Raw genomic sequence first — 16,392 nt, forward strand, 5'->3', positions numbered from 1 at the left:
CTGGCATCAGGACCTACGAGACATCGAAAAATTCCACTATCTCCGTAGTCAGTTAGAAGGTGAGGCTTTGGCAGTCATCGATTCGCTTCCACTAACTAGAGCAAACTATGTCGTGGCATGGGAACTAATCTGCAACCGGTACTCCAATTCCAAAATCCTCCGTAAACGTCAGGTTCAAGCTTTATTCGAATTGCCGGTGGTAAGGAAGGAATTGTAGTAACGACTTTATCGGTTGAAGGGTGGTTACAGAATGGTTTATTGACAGCTTGGTATAACTGAACTACATTCCAAGGCCTACTCAATTAATATCGGTAATGAATGGCTACTCAATTAATATCGGTAATGAATGGCTTACTATAGACCAATATTCTACTACAACTCGGCCATCCTGAAAGAGACTTCGACCCGAAGTGCATTATTAGATATCAGTTGGCGTCCAAAGCCTCAAATTGCACGGATCGAAAACCGAACTGAACGGAACCCGATTTGTTTGTAAACCATCAATATCTGCAACTACAAATCTGTTATTTGGTAGAACCTTCTTAATTCTGTACGGACCTTTAAATTGTTTTGAAGTTTACGAGCTACTCCAGATTCAGGCCTATTTGGAATGAACACCAAATCATCAACATTAAAAGTACTATTAATTTTACATTTCTTATCATACACTCTTTTGTTGTTTTCTTGAACTGTTTTAATCTTTTCTGCAGCATTTTGTCTCATTTCAGTTAAATCTCTTTCCGAATTTAATTTTGCTTCTAGATAACTCCTTATTTCATCATCAATGTTACATCGCTGATTTACTCCAAATAATAACATCGAGGGAGTTTCGCCAATACTTCTATTGACGCTGTTATTCATCAATAATTCAGCTTGCTTCAAAATTGTAGTTAAGCCTTTAAAAGGAAAAGAATCAATCAGCTTTGCCAACAATGGTGTTATTGTTCTATTGAAGCGTTCAATTTGGCCATTCGATTTTGGACATGCTGATGCAATTAATACATGTTTGACGTTGGAATCATTCACAAAAGCTTTGAAACTATTGGATTGAATAGCTGGAAAAATAGCTACGTAAATGTTTTAATACTTCACTCGTGTTAGTAGTTTTACAAGGAAATAGTTTTATAAATTTGGTGAATCCATCTACAATTCCAAAAATATACTTAAAATTTGAATTGGTTAAATTTAAAGGACCATAATGATCAATATGAATTGTCTCGAAAGGAGTATTACCTTTATCAATATTTTGTAATTCTCCATCATATTTATTTGATTTTTTAGTAAACATTACACATTTAAGACAACTTTTAACATAGCTAATTACCTTTTCTTTCATTTTAGGAAACCAATAACATCTCAGTATGATTTCACAAACTTTATCGCACCCAAAATGTCCTAAATCATCATGGCATGATTTTATAACACGATTAATCATATCATGAGGAACATAAAACAATAATCTATTTTTAAATTTACGGTAAACCATTCCATCACGCAACTCGTAAAATTTATGTTCTGTTACTTGAAGTTTATCCGGATTTGATTAATATCAGAATCTCTTAATTGACATGCCAACAATGCTCTTTCAAAATCATTATTATTATTTTCAATAAAATAAATTGGACTATAAATTCTTGACAATGCATCTACATGCCTCATGTTATTAGAAGATCTGTGAACTGGTTCAAAGTCGAATTCTGAAAGAAAAATTTCCCATCTCGCGATTTTTGGATTTATGTCTTTCTTTTTTAAAGTTCCCGAAAGAGCATTACAATCAGTTACTAATTTGAAATGAATGCCGTGTAAGTAAACTTGGAATCTTTTGATACTGTTATATACTGCTAAAGTTTCTAATTCAAATGAATGAAGTTTTGCTTCTGATGGTGAAGTACGTTTACTAAAATACATCACAGGATGAAATTGTTCATCAGACTGTTTTTGTAATAATACTCCTCCGAAACCATGACTACTAGCATCAGTGTGTAGTTCAGTTGGTGCTGTTGGATTATAAATTTTCAAAACAGGTTCACTAATCAATTTTGTTTTTAAAAGTTCAAAAGCTTTCATTTGTTCAACTCCAAAATCAAATGTTTTGTTCTTTTTATTGATTAAACTATATAAAGGGCTTGCAATTATAGAAAATTGGTGAATAAATCTTCTGAAATAACTAGCCAAGCCTATAAAACGTTGTACTTCAGTTTGGTTCTTTGGAACCGGAAAATGTTTTAAACATTCTGTGTGACGATCACTTGGACAAATTCCTTGATTTGATATTTTATAACCCAAAAACTCAGTTTCTGTTTTCATGAATGAACATTTGGTCAGTTGAAGTACAAGTAAATTCTTATTTAATATTTCGAACACCTGTTTCAAAATAATGATATGTTCTTCAATAGTATCTGTTGCAATTAAAATATCATCCAAATATATTACCAATTTACCAGTTTTAATCAATTTTCGGAAAACATGGTGAATGAATCTCATAAAAGCAGATGGTGCGTTACATAATCCAAAAGGCACCCTTTTATATTCGTATTGTCCCATATGTGTAATGAATGCAGTATATTTGGTTGAATTTTCAGAAAGTCTTAATTGATGATAGCCACTTTTCAAATCTAAACTAGAAAAATATTGTTTCCCTCGCAACTGATCAAGAAGATCATCAATTAGTGGAATTGGGTATCTATCTTTGACGGTTTGTTTATTCAATTCCCTATAATCAACACACATTCTAAATGATCCATCTCTCTTTTTAACTAACACAACTCTGCTGGCATAAGGAGAGTTACTTTCAACAATTATACCTTCCTTTAATAATTTTTCTATAGTGCTTTCAATTTCCTTTTTCTGTTGAAAAGAAAATCGTCTTGCAGAAAAATGAAATGGTTTGTAACAATTTAGTTCAATATTCATTTGATGTATTACTTCCGGATCTGTTGATCTAGAAACATTTAAATAATGTGCAGCGAAAAGAGATTTAACCTGATTAACAACGTTAATATCTATTTTATTATCACCAATATCCAAATCATCAACAACATGAACACTAGTTGGTGAATTGTTAAGTTCTGTAAAATAAAGTTCATTAAGAAAATTCTTAGCTTCATCAATATTGTCAGATTTGTTTTTGTGGAAAAATGATTTTCGTTGAATTGTTATCAAGTCCCGCTCATGAATAATTTTGACATCATTTTCTCGAATAAAATCGCGTCCAATAATACAATCCGGGTACATGGTCTCGTCCGGGACTACCTTAGCCTGTAATTTAAAAATAACATTGTTTACCATAATTTCCGTATCAATTGTACCTAATATTCTCAAAACTGATTCATTCAACCCTCTGAATTCCATATTGTCTGTAAATGACGTAACTTTAAATTGAGATGGAATCAGACTCGCTTTGATAATACTAATTGAGCTACCTGTGTCGAGTAAGGTTACAAATGGTTTAAAATAGTTATCAAATCTTAAGCAACATATGAAATGCTCTTCCTCTAGTTTCATCCTAACTATACTACCTAGCTGATTTGTTTCAGATTCAATACGACCTGCAGTGCTTCCTCGATTAACATCAGCAGCTTGAAAACCAAATTTCGATGTGTAGACGGTGGTCGTAGGTTTGGAATGTCCTAAGTCCAAATTCTGATTGAAATGATTTGGGGCTCCACCACGACAGAACTTGAAAAGATGACCAGATCGACCACACTGTGAGCATTTGACAGCCGTTTTCATACAGTTTCTAGAAATGTGACCAACTTCATTGCAATTATGGCAAACCCAACGGTTATCTACAGTTGACTGTTGAAAATTTTGAGGATGCTTCATAACATTCAAAGACTCGAACCGTTTCAAACAAGCAATTATCTCCATGACCGAATCAAATTTCTGCATAGACAACATCGCTTGAAGGGAAATGTCTTGAATTCCATGGACCACATATTTGACAAGAGCTGATTCGCTGAGGTTGACTGTTCTCCCGATTGCCATTATTTCGTACACGTATTTTTCATAACTTTCGTCTAACCTTTTTAAACGCTTCATCAACCGAAAATGAACATCTGCTTCGTCAACGATATTTGGAAATCCTTTTCTTAATTCTGTTTTAAAATCTTCCCAACTAGCAATCTTAACACGTACGGCTTCATACCACAGACGTGGAACCTCTCCTAACCTGGTCACAGCGTAATGAAGAACGGAAGAATCTGGCCAAGCATAAATTTTCTTCAAATTTTCTAAAACATCCAGCCACAGATTTGACGTAGTTTCATCAGGGTTGAATAAAGGAACCAACTTCTTAACATCGTCCGGGTGCATTGGAGTTTGATTATAATTATTCATTATTTGCGCAGCGGGTGAAATGAGCGACATGGGAACTTGTTGAACCTCGTCACCGGTATTTCGTATTGCTTGGGTGTCGGCAATTTGATTTGCTGAATCTGAAGGGCATACAGATTGACTTGAGCCATTCTCAACTTCTTCGTCGATTTCAGCAAGAACAGCTGGCTCTTGACGGATTCGAGTCGGACTTCTACGAAGGCGAGACATTTAAACCGATTATCGTTTCTACTTATAGGGACAAAAAAATAGGGTATCCCACTTCTGAAATTGTAGTAACGACTTTATCGGTTGAAGGGTGGTTACAGAATGGTTTATTGACAGCTTGGTATAACTGAACTACATTCCAAGGCCTACTCAATTAATATCGGTAATGAATGGCTACTCAATTAATATCGGTAATGAATGGCTTACTATAGACCAATATTCTACTACAGAATCATCTGCAGATTTGCACACTCTGTTAGACTCATATGAGAAAATCGTCAAATCACTGGATCAAGCCACTCCGAATGCAGCTGACTTCAAGGATCTTCTGCTTCTTCATCTGCTCAGCTCGAGATTAGATAGCGCGACGAGAAGGAGCTGGGAGGAATACACTTCTACCATGGAAACGGATACCGTAAAGGAGCTGACGGACTTTCTACAGCGACGTATTCATATACTAGAGTCACTTCCCACCCGGTCGGTCGAGCAACGAATAGATACTAGTTCATCGAAATTCACCAAAAGGTCTAATGTGGGGAAGGTTTGCAATACTACTATACAATCTTCGGCTCCAATCAAATGTGTGGTGTGCACCGATAGCCATCTCCTCTATCAGTGCCCACAATTTCTCAAACTACCTGTTTCTGAAAGGGATGGATTGCTGCGGTCTCACTCGCTGTGTCGAAATTGTTTTCGGCGCGGTCATCAGGCTCGGGATTGCAACTCAAAGTTTACCTGTCGGCAATGTAGAGGAAAACATCACACACTCGTTTGCTTTAAGGGGAAGGCAGACGATAAGAGATCAAGCAACACTACCGAGTCCACTACTAATGCAGTAGAATCTGCGGAAGAGACAACCAATACCAAGGTGGTAAACGTGGCAGCCACTACCTCGGCGATTAGCAATGCAGCAACCGGATCACCAACAGGAGTATTGCTGCTCACTGCGATCGTGCTTCTGAAGGATGAAGGAGGCAATATCGTGCATGCAACCCGACTAGAAGGTCATATCAAAATTATATCATCCTATGTTATTATGTTATACTAAATTTTTATAACAAAATTTGTTAGAAATATGGTGCAGGATGTTGTTAAAATATCTAAATTTCTATCAAAAACTACACTACTGGAAACAAAAAACTATCAAATTTTGTTACAATTTTATCAAAAAAATAACATATTTTGTTAGAAATTTATAACAGAATCAGATACAAAATATATTGTTTCTGTGCATTCGGAAATTTTACAGGTCGTAATGGGTTTCGAGATTGTGATCAACAATCATAATTTTTTGTTTTCGTCTGAACAAGAATATTTTTCGAGAACATGAAATTAACAACATTACAAATAAGGCAATAACCTTCTCAAATTATATAAGCGTTGTGATATCTATGGCTGGGAGACTTTGCTACATCTATTTTAATTGCCTACTGTTGGGCAATTCGGTGTTAAGCATTTTTCAAATCATATTATGATATAATCCTGTTACAAGATTTGAAAGATAATGGCTACTGAGAACAAAATTGTATCAAAATAAGTTATAAATATCACAATATGTTAAAATTGCGTTCAATTTTTGTTATGCTCTTCTAGTCGGGAAGGGCGCTTTTGGATAGCGCATCGGAATGTAATCTCATCACCAAACAAATGAGGAACCAATTATCGGTCAAGGAGGATCCCAGCACAGTTCAGGTTGTAGGCATTCACGGTACTTCTAACAAGGTTCATGGCAAGGTTAGTGTGACAGTTCGGTCTCGGAATTCCAATTTCGCCCAAGACATGGAGTTTTATGTCATGCCCAAGATCACTGCACAGCCAGGAATGGCTTCAGTCAACCCAAACGACTGGAAACTTCCAGCAGGAATAGAACTGGCGGACCCAAATTTTGCAATTTCCAAGCCAATCGATCTAGTCCTAGGAGCAGAATTCTTTTTCGATCTGTTCGTTTCTGGCCGTCGCATGAGTATAGGGGAAAACTTACCACTACTAATCGATTCAGTTTTTGGATGGATAGCTACAGGAAGGTTCCCAATGGGTCCAATCACCACTGTGTTATGTGATGTAGCGGTTTCGAGTCATTTAGACAAGCTGATTGAAAGGTTTTGGGAGTATGAGGAGATAGGTTTGGAGAATAGTATGTCACCTGATGAAGCCAAATGCGAGGAGTATTTCACCCAAACAATCCAAAGACAATCATCTGGGAGGTATTCGGTATCCCTCCCCAGGAAGGATGAACTACTTCGTAACCTGGGTGATTCCAAGGCAAGCGCGGAAAGGAGGTTCCTTCAAATTGAACGACGGTTGAACCGAGACTCATCGTTACGTGAACAGTATGTGTCATTTATGGCGGAATATGAGGCACTGGGGCATATGTCACGAGTCGCAGAGGTGGACATTGGAACGGGCCGATGTTATCTCCCTCACCATCCGGTTGTTAAGGAAGGAAGCACTACCACACGGGTACGGGTGGTGTTCGATGCTTCGGCAAGGACCGACACTGGTTTATCGCTCAACGACTGTTTGTATTCAGGTCCGATCATCCAACGGGATTTACGTTCAATTATCCTACGTAGTCGTTTTCGTCCAATTATGCTGGTAGCCGATGTCGAAAAAATGAAAAAATGCAGGTGGATATTTGTCCGGAAGACAGGCAGCTTCAATCGATTCTTTGGCGTTCGTCCCCAGATCTACCCCTAGCAACATACCAGTTAAACACTGTCACCTACGGTACTACACCAGCACCCTTTCTGGCGACGAGAACCCTCGTACAGCTTGCCACCGATGAAGCCACAAGATTCCCATTGGCGGCTGCAGCAGTTAAAAATGATTTCTACATCGATGATGCAATAACAGGAGCAGACGATCCTGCAACTGCCAAGGAACTGCGAATTCAGCTAGTGGACATGCTTAGTAGCGGAGGATTTAAGCTTCGAAAGTTTGCGTCAAATTGCTCTGCTGTATTGAAAGCGAAGATTTGTCACTACAAGCCGAAGAAGGAATTTACCTAACCCGGATCCTATGGTTAAAACATTGGGACCCACAGACTAATTCCGTTTTCATTTCAAGGCGCCACCACTACCGGGGTTCCCTCTAACGAAATAGAAAATTTTCTCGATCATTGCCAGTTTGTTTAATCCTCTTGGATTTGTGAGAGCAGTTTTAACCAGAGCAAAAATAATCATGCAACTATCGTGGCAGCTACTGGACGACAACGGACAGAAACTTTCATGGAATTCACTAATGCCATATAAAATTGAAGCAGACTTCAGGAAATTATACCAGCAAATTCCTCTTCTCAATGAGCTACGCATCGAGCGGTTGGTAATCATTCCTCAAGCAAAGCACATTCAACTGCACATATTTTCGGACGCGTCGGAAAGGGCTCTCGGCGCATGTGTGTACGTCAGGACGGAGGATGAATCGGGGCGAACCAAGGTGGCTTTACTACTATCCAAATCTCGCGTTGCTCCACTTAAAACACAAACAATTCCCAGACTTGAGCTTCGGGCTGCAACACTGGCCGCGGAAATGTATTCCCAATTCAAGGATTCGATGGATTTTTCCCCAGAAACTTTCTTTTGGACCGATTCTGAAATCGTTCTTCGTTGGTGTGCAGCAACCCCTTCGACATGGACGACATTCGTCGCGAATCGTGTTTCTAAAATTCAACGGTTGACTGAAAACTGCCACTGGTACCATGTTCCCGGAGAGAAGAACCCTGCTGATCTCATATCTCGTGGGATCTCACCCGAAGAAATATTACAAAATCAACTGTGGTGGGAAGTCGACTGGTTGCAAGCAGGTGTGGAATATTGGCCGAAGCAGAAGGTATTCATGGCGAGCGGAATTAAAGAGGAGAGGCGTAGAGTGGTGTTATCAACAAGGGAATGGGATCTCAGTTTTATCGCTGATTACATAGCTCGATATTCTACCTATACTACTATGGTTCGTCACTTGGCTTGGTGGTATCGCTATCTACACAACCTACAAGTGAAAAGAGAAGATCGTCAATTTGGACCGTTGACCGCAGTGGATCTCCTATGTGCCGAAACGACAATAATACAACGTGTCCAACGGGAGATGTTTCCAACCGAGCCATAAGCAAGGGTGAAGGTGTATCGCGACGATCTCCTCTGCGTTGGTACTATCCATTCGTTTCGAACGATGGTCTGCTAAGGGTAGGGGGGAGACTTGGGAAATCGGGAGAGTGTGAAGATACGAAGCACCCTATCGTGCTACCTGCCCGCCACACGTTAACAAAGTTGATAATTCGACACTACCATTTGAGATTGCTGCACGCTGGACCGCAACTCATATTGAGCACAGTTCGGCTTCGATTTTGGCCTCTCGGAGGACGTAATATAGCTAGACAGGTCTGTCATCAGTGTGTGCGTTGCTACAGGACGAAACCAGCAACTATTCGTCAGTTCATGGCCGAACTACCTACACCAAGAGTTGTACCAGCAAAACCATTTTCGACAACGGGGGTCGATTATTTTGGCCCGATCTATGTGCGACCAGGGTATCGAAGAACAGCAGTCAAGGCGTATGTGGCAGTGTTTGTTTGCTTCTCCACAAAAGCGGTGCATTTGGAGTTAGCAACCGATCTATCGACAGCCTGCTTCATCCAAGCTTTGCGTCGATTTATTTCCCGTCGCGGGAAGTGTGCCAAACTGTTCTCCGACAACGGCACAAATTTTGTTGGGGCGAGAAACGCAATGGAAAAACTTTTGCAGAATCTGAGGTCAAGGGAATACAACGAAGCAGTGTCAAGGTGGTGTGCGGATGAAGGAATGCAGTGGAGTTTCATACTCCCCGGCGCCCCCCACTTTGGTGGCCTGTGGGAGAGCGCAGTACGTTCTACGAAGGTGCATCTGCTGAAAGTATTAGGAGAAACGGCGGTTTCGTATGAGGATATGACAACTCTTCTGGCCCAGGTGGAGTGCTGTTTAAATTCAAGGCCCCTAACACCCTTATCCGATGACCCGAATGATCTGGAGGCCTTGACTCCCGGGCATTTTTTGGTCACGACATCTCTTCAAGCAATTCCGGAGGAGGATTTGACCAATATTCCAACAGGCAGATTGCAACATCGAGAGCTGATTCAACAATGTCTGCAGTTCTATTGGAAGCGATGGAGATCCGAGTATCTTACGATGCTGCAAGCGCGAATGAAGTGGTGGCAACCGGCGAAGGAGATCAAGATTGGCAGCTTGGTTGTAATACGGGACGAGAACCAACCACCCACACGATGGAGGATGGCGCGTATTCATGCAGTACACCCAGGGGACGACAATGTGGTCAGAGTGGTCACACTTAAAACCGTCGATGGATTCATCAAGAGACCGGTTAGTAAAATTTGTGTCCTGCCAGTAGCGAGTCCAATGGAAACGGATGAAACGAATGCCGAGCTTACTTCTGAAACTCCGGCTGTTTCAGAGGCGGGGAGGATGTTGAGGACCACCCTATAATTCCACCCATAATAGCTGGTGCTCACCATCGGCGCTACCAAACAGATTCCCGCGTTTTATCAGCCTTTCCTTTTGGTTTTCTTTTAGTTTTTTTTGTGAAAAATGTTATATAATAAGAAGCCATCAATTTTTCTATACTTTGTCTAGTAACGTTAAGAGTCATGTGAGCAGTCGTATTTCGCAATAAATTATAATTAAAACTTGCTGTTTAAATAAAAATGTAGTGAACCGTTTTCTTAAATAAAGTTAATTTGGACTATGGTGTTTTTTGTGATGTGAATATTGAGTGTTATTCGTGCCGCACCGAAATTGGTTCACTGCTGTGAATTGGATCCAAACTCTCCCAGCCCAACGGATCCCAGGAAGATCTGCGATCGACCAATCAGGACAAATTCCCGGTACCAATCCCGTAGCTATCGAACAAATACCTTAAGAGCAGTGTTACTTTATGCTACGCACTTTTCGGAATCCAATATTGTTTCACCTACAGTTTTCAAAACTGAAGCAACGAGCAGCTGTCTTCTTCGTATTCTATGATTGCTGCGTCGCAGCAAAGCCAAAATGAGGAATGATAAGTAAAAAATGAAAAGTGAGAAATAAGAATTTTGAAGCGTGAAGTGAGAAGAAGGAAGCGATAAGTTGAAAGAAAAAAGTGAGAAATGAGAAGTAAGAATAAAAAAGTAAGAAGTGAGAATTGAAAAGTGAAAAGTACGGAGTGAGAAGTGCGGAGTGAGGGCTGAGAGGTGAGAACTGCAATGTGAGAAATGAGAAGTGATAAGTAAGATTTGAGAACTGAGGACCGAGGAGTGAAAAGTGAGAAGTGGGATATGACTGGTAAAAAATGTGATGTTAGAATTAAAAATAAATGAAATTTATTGAAATTAGTGAAATTATTCCTTATTGCTTTGCTCCATTCTTCCTTCTTTATTCTTCTTTTAACTATTTGCTTCTTTCTTCTTATTTATTCCCTATTCCCTATACTTTCTCTCATTTTACTTTTTCTTTACCCTTTCCCATAGTTCTTCTTCTTTATTCCCTCTTCCTACTATTTTCTTCCGCTTTCTTTTTTTTATTTTTTCAAGGCTTCAAATCTGGCATTCATCGCTACAAACCACCACGTGGCGGTCAAATTTTCAAAATTATTAAAGTAGTTTTTTTGCTACAGGTATGTTTTTCTTAGGCGACTATCTGGCGCTTATTTTTGGTTGCGTCGAAGATAAGCGGATGAGTAGATATTTTTATGCGCTGTACAATATGTTTGAAAGATTAATTGTTGCTTTAGACTGTGATTGATTACTGGCGACGGTATTTTTCGGCTCTTTCAGTCTTCATGATAAGCTAAAACGGGTTTTCTTCCTTCTTCCTCATTTTCTCTTAGAAAGAAGTGAAAGGTAAGAATTTAGAAGTGGGTATCAAGAATTGAGACGTGGGTAGTGAGCAGTGAGAAGAGGGAGAACTGAGAAATGCGAAATTCGAAGCCAAGCGTGAAAAATGAGAAGCAGAAAATGAGAAGTAGGAAATAAGAAGTAAGATGTGAGAAGTAAGAAGTGAAAAGTAATAAGTGAGAATTGAGAAACGATAAGCGAGAAGTGCTAAATGGGAAGTGAGTAATGAGTAGTATGAAGTGATAGGTAAAATGTGAGGAGTGAGGGGTGGGAGGTGAGAATTGAGAAGTGGGAAGTGAGAAACGAGAAGACCAAGGAGTGAGAAGTAAGAAGTGTGATGTGACTGGTGAAAAGTGAGATGTGGGAATTGAAAATTGTGTAATTATTCCTTATTCTTTCTAATTTCCTTCAATCCTCTTTCCGCTTCCTTTTTCCTTTTTCTTCTTTCTTCTTCCTTTACCTAATTCCTTCTTTTTTCTTTTTTATTTCATCTTCCTTTTACTTTCTTCCTTCTACTTTTCCTTTGCTATTTTCCCTTATTTCTTTCTTCCTTTTACTTTCTTCCGTTTCTTCCTTCTTCCTCTTTCTAACTTCTCTACTATTTCTTTCAGCTTTCTTCTTACTTCGTCCTTTTTACTACTTTTTTCCTTCTTTCTTTGTCTTTTTTCAACTTCTTCCTTCTTACTCCTACCTCATTTTATCTTGCTTCTTCTTTTTGTTCTATATCTTACCACTCACTACTCACTTCTCTACATCTCACTTCTCACACCCAAATTATCGCATCACACCTCTTGCTTCTGTTTTCGTCGATACTCAGCTCTCACTTTTTCAATTCGCATCTCACTTCTCACGTCTCATTTCTCACTTCCCAATAATCCCTTCTCACTTCCATTTCTCAGTACTCACTTCTCACTACTCTGTACTCACTTCGAACATCTCACTTCTCAGTTTTCACTTCTCACTGTTCTCTTCGAACATCTTACTGCTCCCTTAATTTGATAAGGAAATAATTTTAACTAGGGTAAAGTGCCCAATAGTGGACCCTCCAGCCATTTTTCCATTATTACAGCACAATGCAAACATTTTGCAATGAAATTCCAACGGGAGAACCTACCTTACAGTCCTATGATTTGATTATTTGCATTGGAAATGCCATGGAAAGCAAATTTAGATATTCGGAGACGAGTCAGCCTCGGGCTGAAAGTCTCCTTAATAAAGAAACAAAAAAACGAGCAATGGGTAATGTTTTCAACATAACCGCGAGTAGACGTAGGACTTGTATAAACGTAACGTATTTACATTTAATTTTAATTTAATTTAATTTAATCTAAATTTAATTTAATTTAGTTTAAATTTAATTTTACTTTTAACTTTTGGATCTATAGAGTTTGATTAATCATATATAATTAATCACCTATAATTATAGGTATTGATATTGGAAACGACAACTTCCATGCAGTGTAGAATTATTAGCAATTTGTTTATTCAAAACTTCTGGAAATAAAACTAATAATTAAATACATAATTAGAATTGCTTTGTTTCTAATTATTAAGCCCTTATTTACTCAAGCAAATGTAGGGCATCTATAGATTTCTTATTGATGATAGTATTTGAAGTTTAAAAATTTTATTTATAAAACTTCCAGACTTGGGCAAAATGTGCTATTTTAGGGGAACTGTCCCGTTTTCCAAACAAAGAAATACAGCACCAATTTCGTTGCTTCTTTTTGCTAACATGCGTGCTTACTGCTGAAAAAAAATCACAACAATAAGAAACAAGTCAAGGAGCAGTAACCCTACTAAAATAGAGGAGGTACTGCTAATACGTCAACGAAAAATTATTAGATATGTTGATCCCAAACTCCGAGTCTACGTCAAGTTTAATAATACAATTTCTCAGAAAATGAAAAACAAAAAATAAGATAAAGTTTATTTAAATATTCTTCTGGAAATTATTGTTTACGGACTTTTTTAAAACATTTACATGTAAGACAGCAAAATTTTCTAATCTAAAATGGATATTAACACTATTGCTGATTGTGCATCTTTAATTGCTAATGCCTTTTGCAAATAAATGAAAGTAATTATTTTAATCGAATTTTTATTTTCATCAGCGTACTTATTTTTTTTTTCTAGGGAATCAGAACTGTTATAGTATAACCATGTTTCAATGTACGTGTGGTTCAGTACCAAGCACAACTACATATGGTCAGTCATATGACATGACTCATACCCATCCCGGGATCATATGGATTATGAAACCCATCACCTGGATGAGCAGACCAAATCTCTCTAACTTTATTCTTCCTCATCCACCACCGCTGCCCTCGCTGCCACAGCCATCATCGGCCTGTAGCCGTGAACCCCGAGCGATGCGATGGGCGATTGCATCCATCGCAACCGACACCACTGCATCCGACCATCATCAAGCACAGAATGACAAAAAATGCGCCCACTTCTTTTATGCATATTCGCAGACCCATCCACCGGCAGTTCTATCGCTGGTGACTGTATGCTGTCGCTGTGTAGGTAAACACAGCGAACGAACGAACGAACGAAACGAAAATGCGGGAGCAAAAAGCACGTCAGTACGCGCTGCTGTCACAAATTGTAATGACTCGCACACGGCAGGCACTGCTTCTTTTATACACAAAGAAAATCTTCCGGTAGACCCGAACATACCGTGACATACCGCATTCTGATGTCCGTGTTAGGAATGCACGGGATTGGTTACATATGAAATTTTGACTGGCTTTGACAAGAATTGAAATTCTCAGTAGCTGATCGTTAATAATCTTAAGTTTCAATAAAATAGGTAAAATGGTGGAGAGTGTCCAAGATTGATATATAATTCTTAAAAATCCATCGAAAGATAAAGGCGATAGAAACGTTCAAAATCTTCCCTTCCAGCGTAACGCTCTCGATTTCCAAAAATCTAAATGACACCCAGTATAGTAAAGAAAGACGTAAGTCCTACGTCAAAAAAAGCAAATTTAGATGATTTTTACAATTCTATAGAATAAACACGAGAGTGACCATTATAGCAATATTTTGGGGGGTTTCATAATTCGGAAGAAGAACGTCCCGAAACGTCGGACAGTAACCCGGTGAAAATGGTTCTCGACAACGATCCGACGGGCACAAGAAGGCGAGGTGCGCAGCGGGCAAGGTGGATCGATCAGGTGGAAGATGACTGGCGGACCCTCCGTAGACTGCGTGGTTGCCGACGTGTAGCCATGGACCGAGCCGAATGGAGAAGACTCTTATATACCGCACAGGCCACTTCGGCCTTAGTCTGAATAAATGAAATGAACGTCCCGAAATGGAACATAAAAATCAAATGAAGTGTCGACTAAAGGGAAGACATTTTCTATTATGGGCCCCCAGAGAGTCTACTATAGGTTGAATTCAGTCGAACCTTAAAATGTTAATTGCAACGAATAACGTCGTGTCGAGAAGATGCAGAATTTGGTATTAGAAAGAGTATTAGAGTATTAGAGTATTAGAAAGAAAAAAAATAGATAGCGGAATGAATAAGAAAGAAAAGGAAAAAAAGGTGATTGAAAAGGAAAGAAGAAAGAAGGAAGAAGAAAAATTAAGGTGAAATATAAAATAATAAAATAATACAAAAGAAGGAAAAAATAGAAAAAAAGAAAGAGAAAAACAGAAAGCAGATAGAAAAATGAAGAAGAAAGAAATAAGGAAAAGAAGGAAGAAGAACAACTCCAGGAAAGCAGTAGGGGAAATCCAAGTAAACTTTGGTTATATTAATTCAGCTCCAGGCTGGAGGGGTGGGGACTTATAACCTTGGAGTAAACCAAAGAATACCCGAAAGCCTCCTGCTGTGGGGATTTACTCCCGAGATTGATTTCGGGATGCCTGTGAAGCTGTTTGTGTTAAATTAGTTTATATAGGCCCCATTTTCTGACAACTCTGGCAACTGAACTTAATCGATATTGTGAGAAAATATACTTCAATTTAGAACCTGGGGTGGCATTGCGCATCTCGAATCGAATCACTCCCCATGTAACCATTAGCAATATATTTCGCCTTTTCGGGCTATTATAGAGCCAGTCTTAATCTTCTTAGTTCCGTGGTAGCGTTATAGTCGCACGTAGGGCCTATTTGAATGTTACCTGGGTCGATTCGTACGTTTTTGCATTCGTTTCGAAAAAAATGCGGCATTATGTATTTCGTTCGACTTCATTCAGTCGCAGTACAAGATTTCGAATGGTGCTGTACTAGCTCAATCGAGTATGTTCTGTTAAACGAAATGTAAACAGAGAGAATAAGAGATAGCTATCTCCGTGTATGGTATGCCGCCCACTGGAGAGACAACCTTCAGCAGCGCATGGCGAATGTGAGTAAACAGAGAGAATAAAAGTAATTTCAGCTGCGTGTAGCATGTTAGCATCTTTCGGCGCATGGATTGACAGTTAATTTATAAACAAGCAAATTGTGCTCAATGACTATGGTATATTATTTATTGAGCAGTTGCAACCGATTAAAACATTATGCCGATACGACATGTTTTGTAAATTGAGATATTGTTATGACACAAATTATAAGTTTTATGTTTATTCGAGTTTATGCCACAGATCCAATTTTGAGCTAAATAATTTAAAGCTAAAGAAGGATTCAATAATAAATTACTTTGATGTTTCCATGTGTTTTAGTTAAATGCACTTGGGCCATCTCTTGCGCGTTTTTTTATTTAACTCAACTATTTTTACGTAGATTTTTTCCATAGATTTTTCACGCGGTTTATCGAAATCGTCAAGAAATACGTGAAAACAGCAAAAAACGATTTTAGTTGAAGTCGTTTTTACGTGGATTTCGGGATAATAAAAGATTGCATATTGTTTGGAAACTATAAAAGTAGGTATACTAATGACATTCTTTCCTTCAAGATACAATAATGAAACATTTATTCTCTTCCCGTAGAGAAATAATAACAAATATAATTAAAAACTTTCAGCAAGAAATGACTCTCG

General features: G+C 38.6%; 1 protein-coding gene across 1 annotated transcript; it reads right to left on the reverse strand.

Annotated features, from left to right (window-relative positions):
* Window positions 1-3,082: 3,082 nt before the first annotated feature.
* On the reverse strand, window positions 3,083-4,626 carry LOC134211551 (uncharacterized). Its single transcript, XM_062688520.1, has 2 exons — window positions 3,549-4,626; window positions 3,083-3,258 (listed from the first exon to the last, which is right to left on the reverse strand). Exons 1-2 carry the CDS (start codon window positions 4,543-4,545, stop codon window positions 3,254-3,256), a joined length of 1,002 nt encoding a protein of 333 aa, XP_062544504.1. The 5' UTR covers window positions 4,546-4,626; the 3' UTR covers window positions 3,083-3,253.
* Between the last annotated feature and the right edge of the window lie 11,766 nt (window positions 4,627-16,392).

This window comes from Armigeres subalbatus, chromosome 1 (assembly GCF_024139115.2).
Source record: "Armigeres subalbatus isolate Guangzhou_Male chromosome 1, GZ_Asu_2, whole genome shotgun sequence".
NCBI classification, from domain to species: domain Eukaryota; kingdom Metazoa; phylum Arthropoda; class Insecta; order Diptera; family Culicidae; genus Armigeres; species Armigeres subalbatus.

Bases quoted from the DNA above. Each gene is read 5' to 3' on its own strand.
- LOC134211551 (XM_062688520.1), bottom strand. From the start codon at position 4,545: ATGTCTCGCCTTCGTAGAAGTCCGACTCGAATCCGTCAAGAGCCAGCT.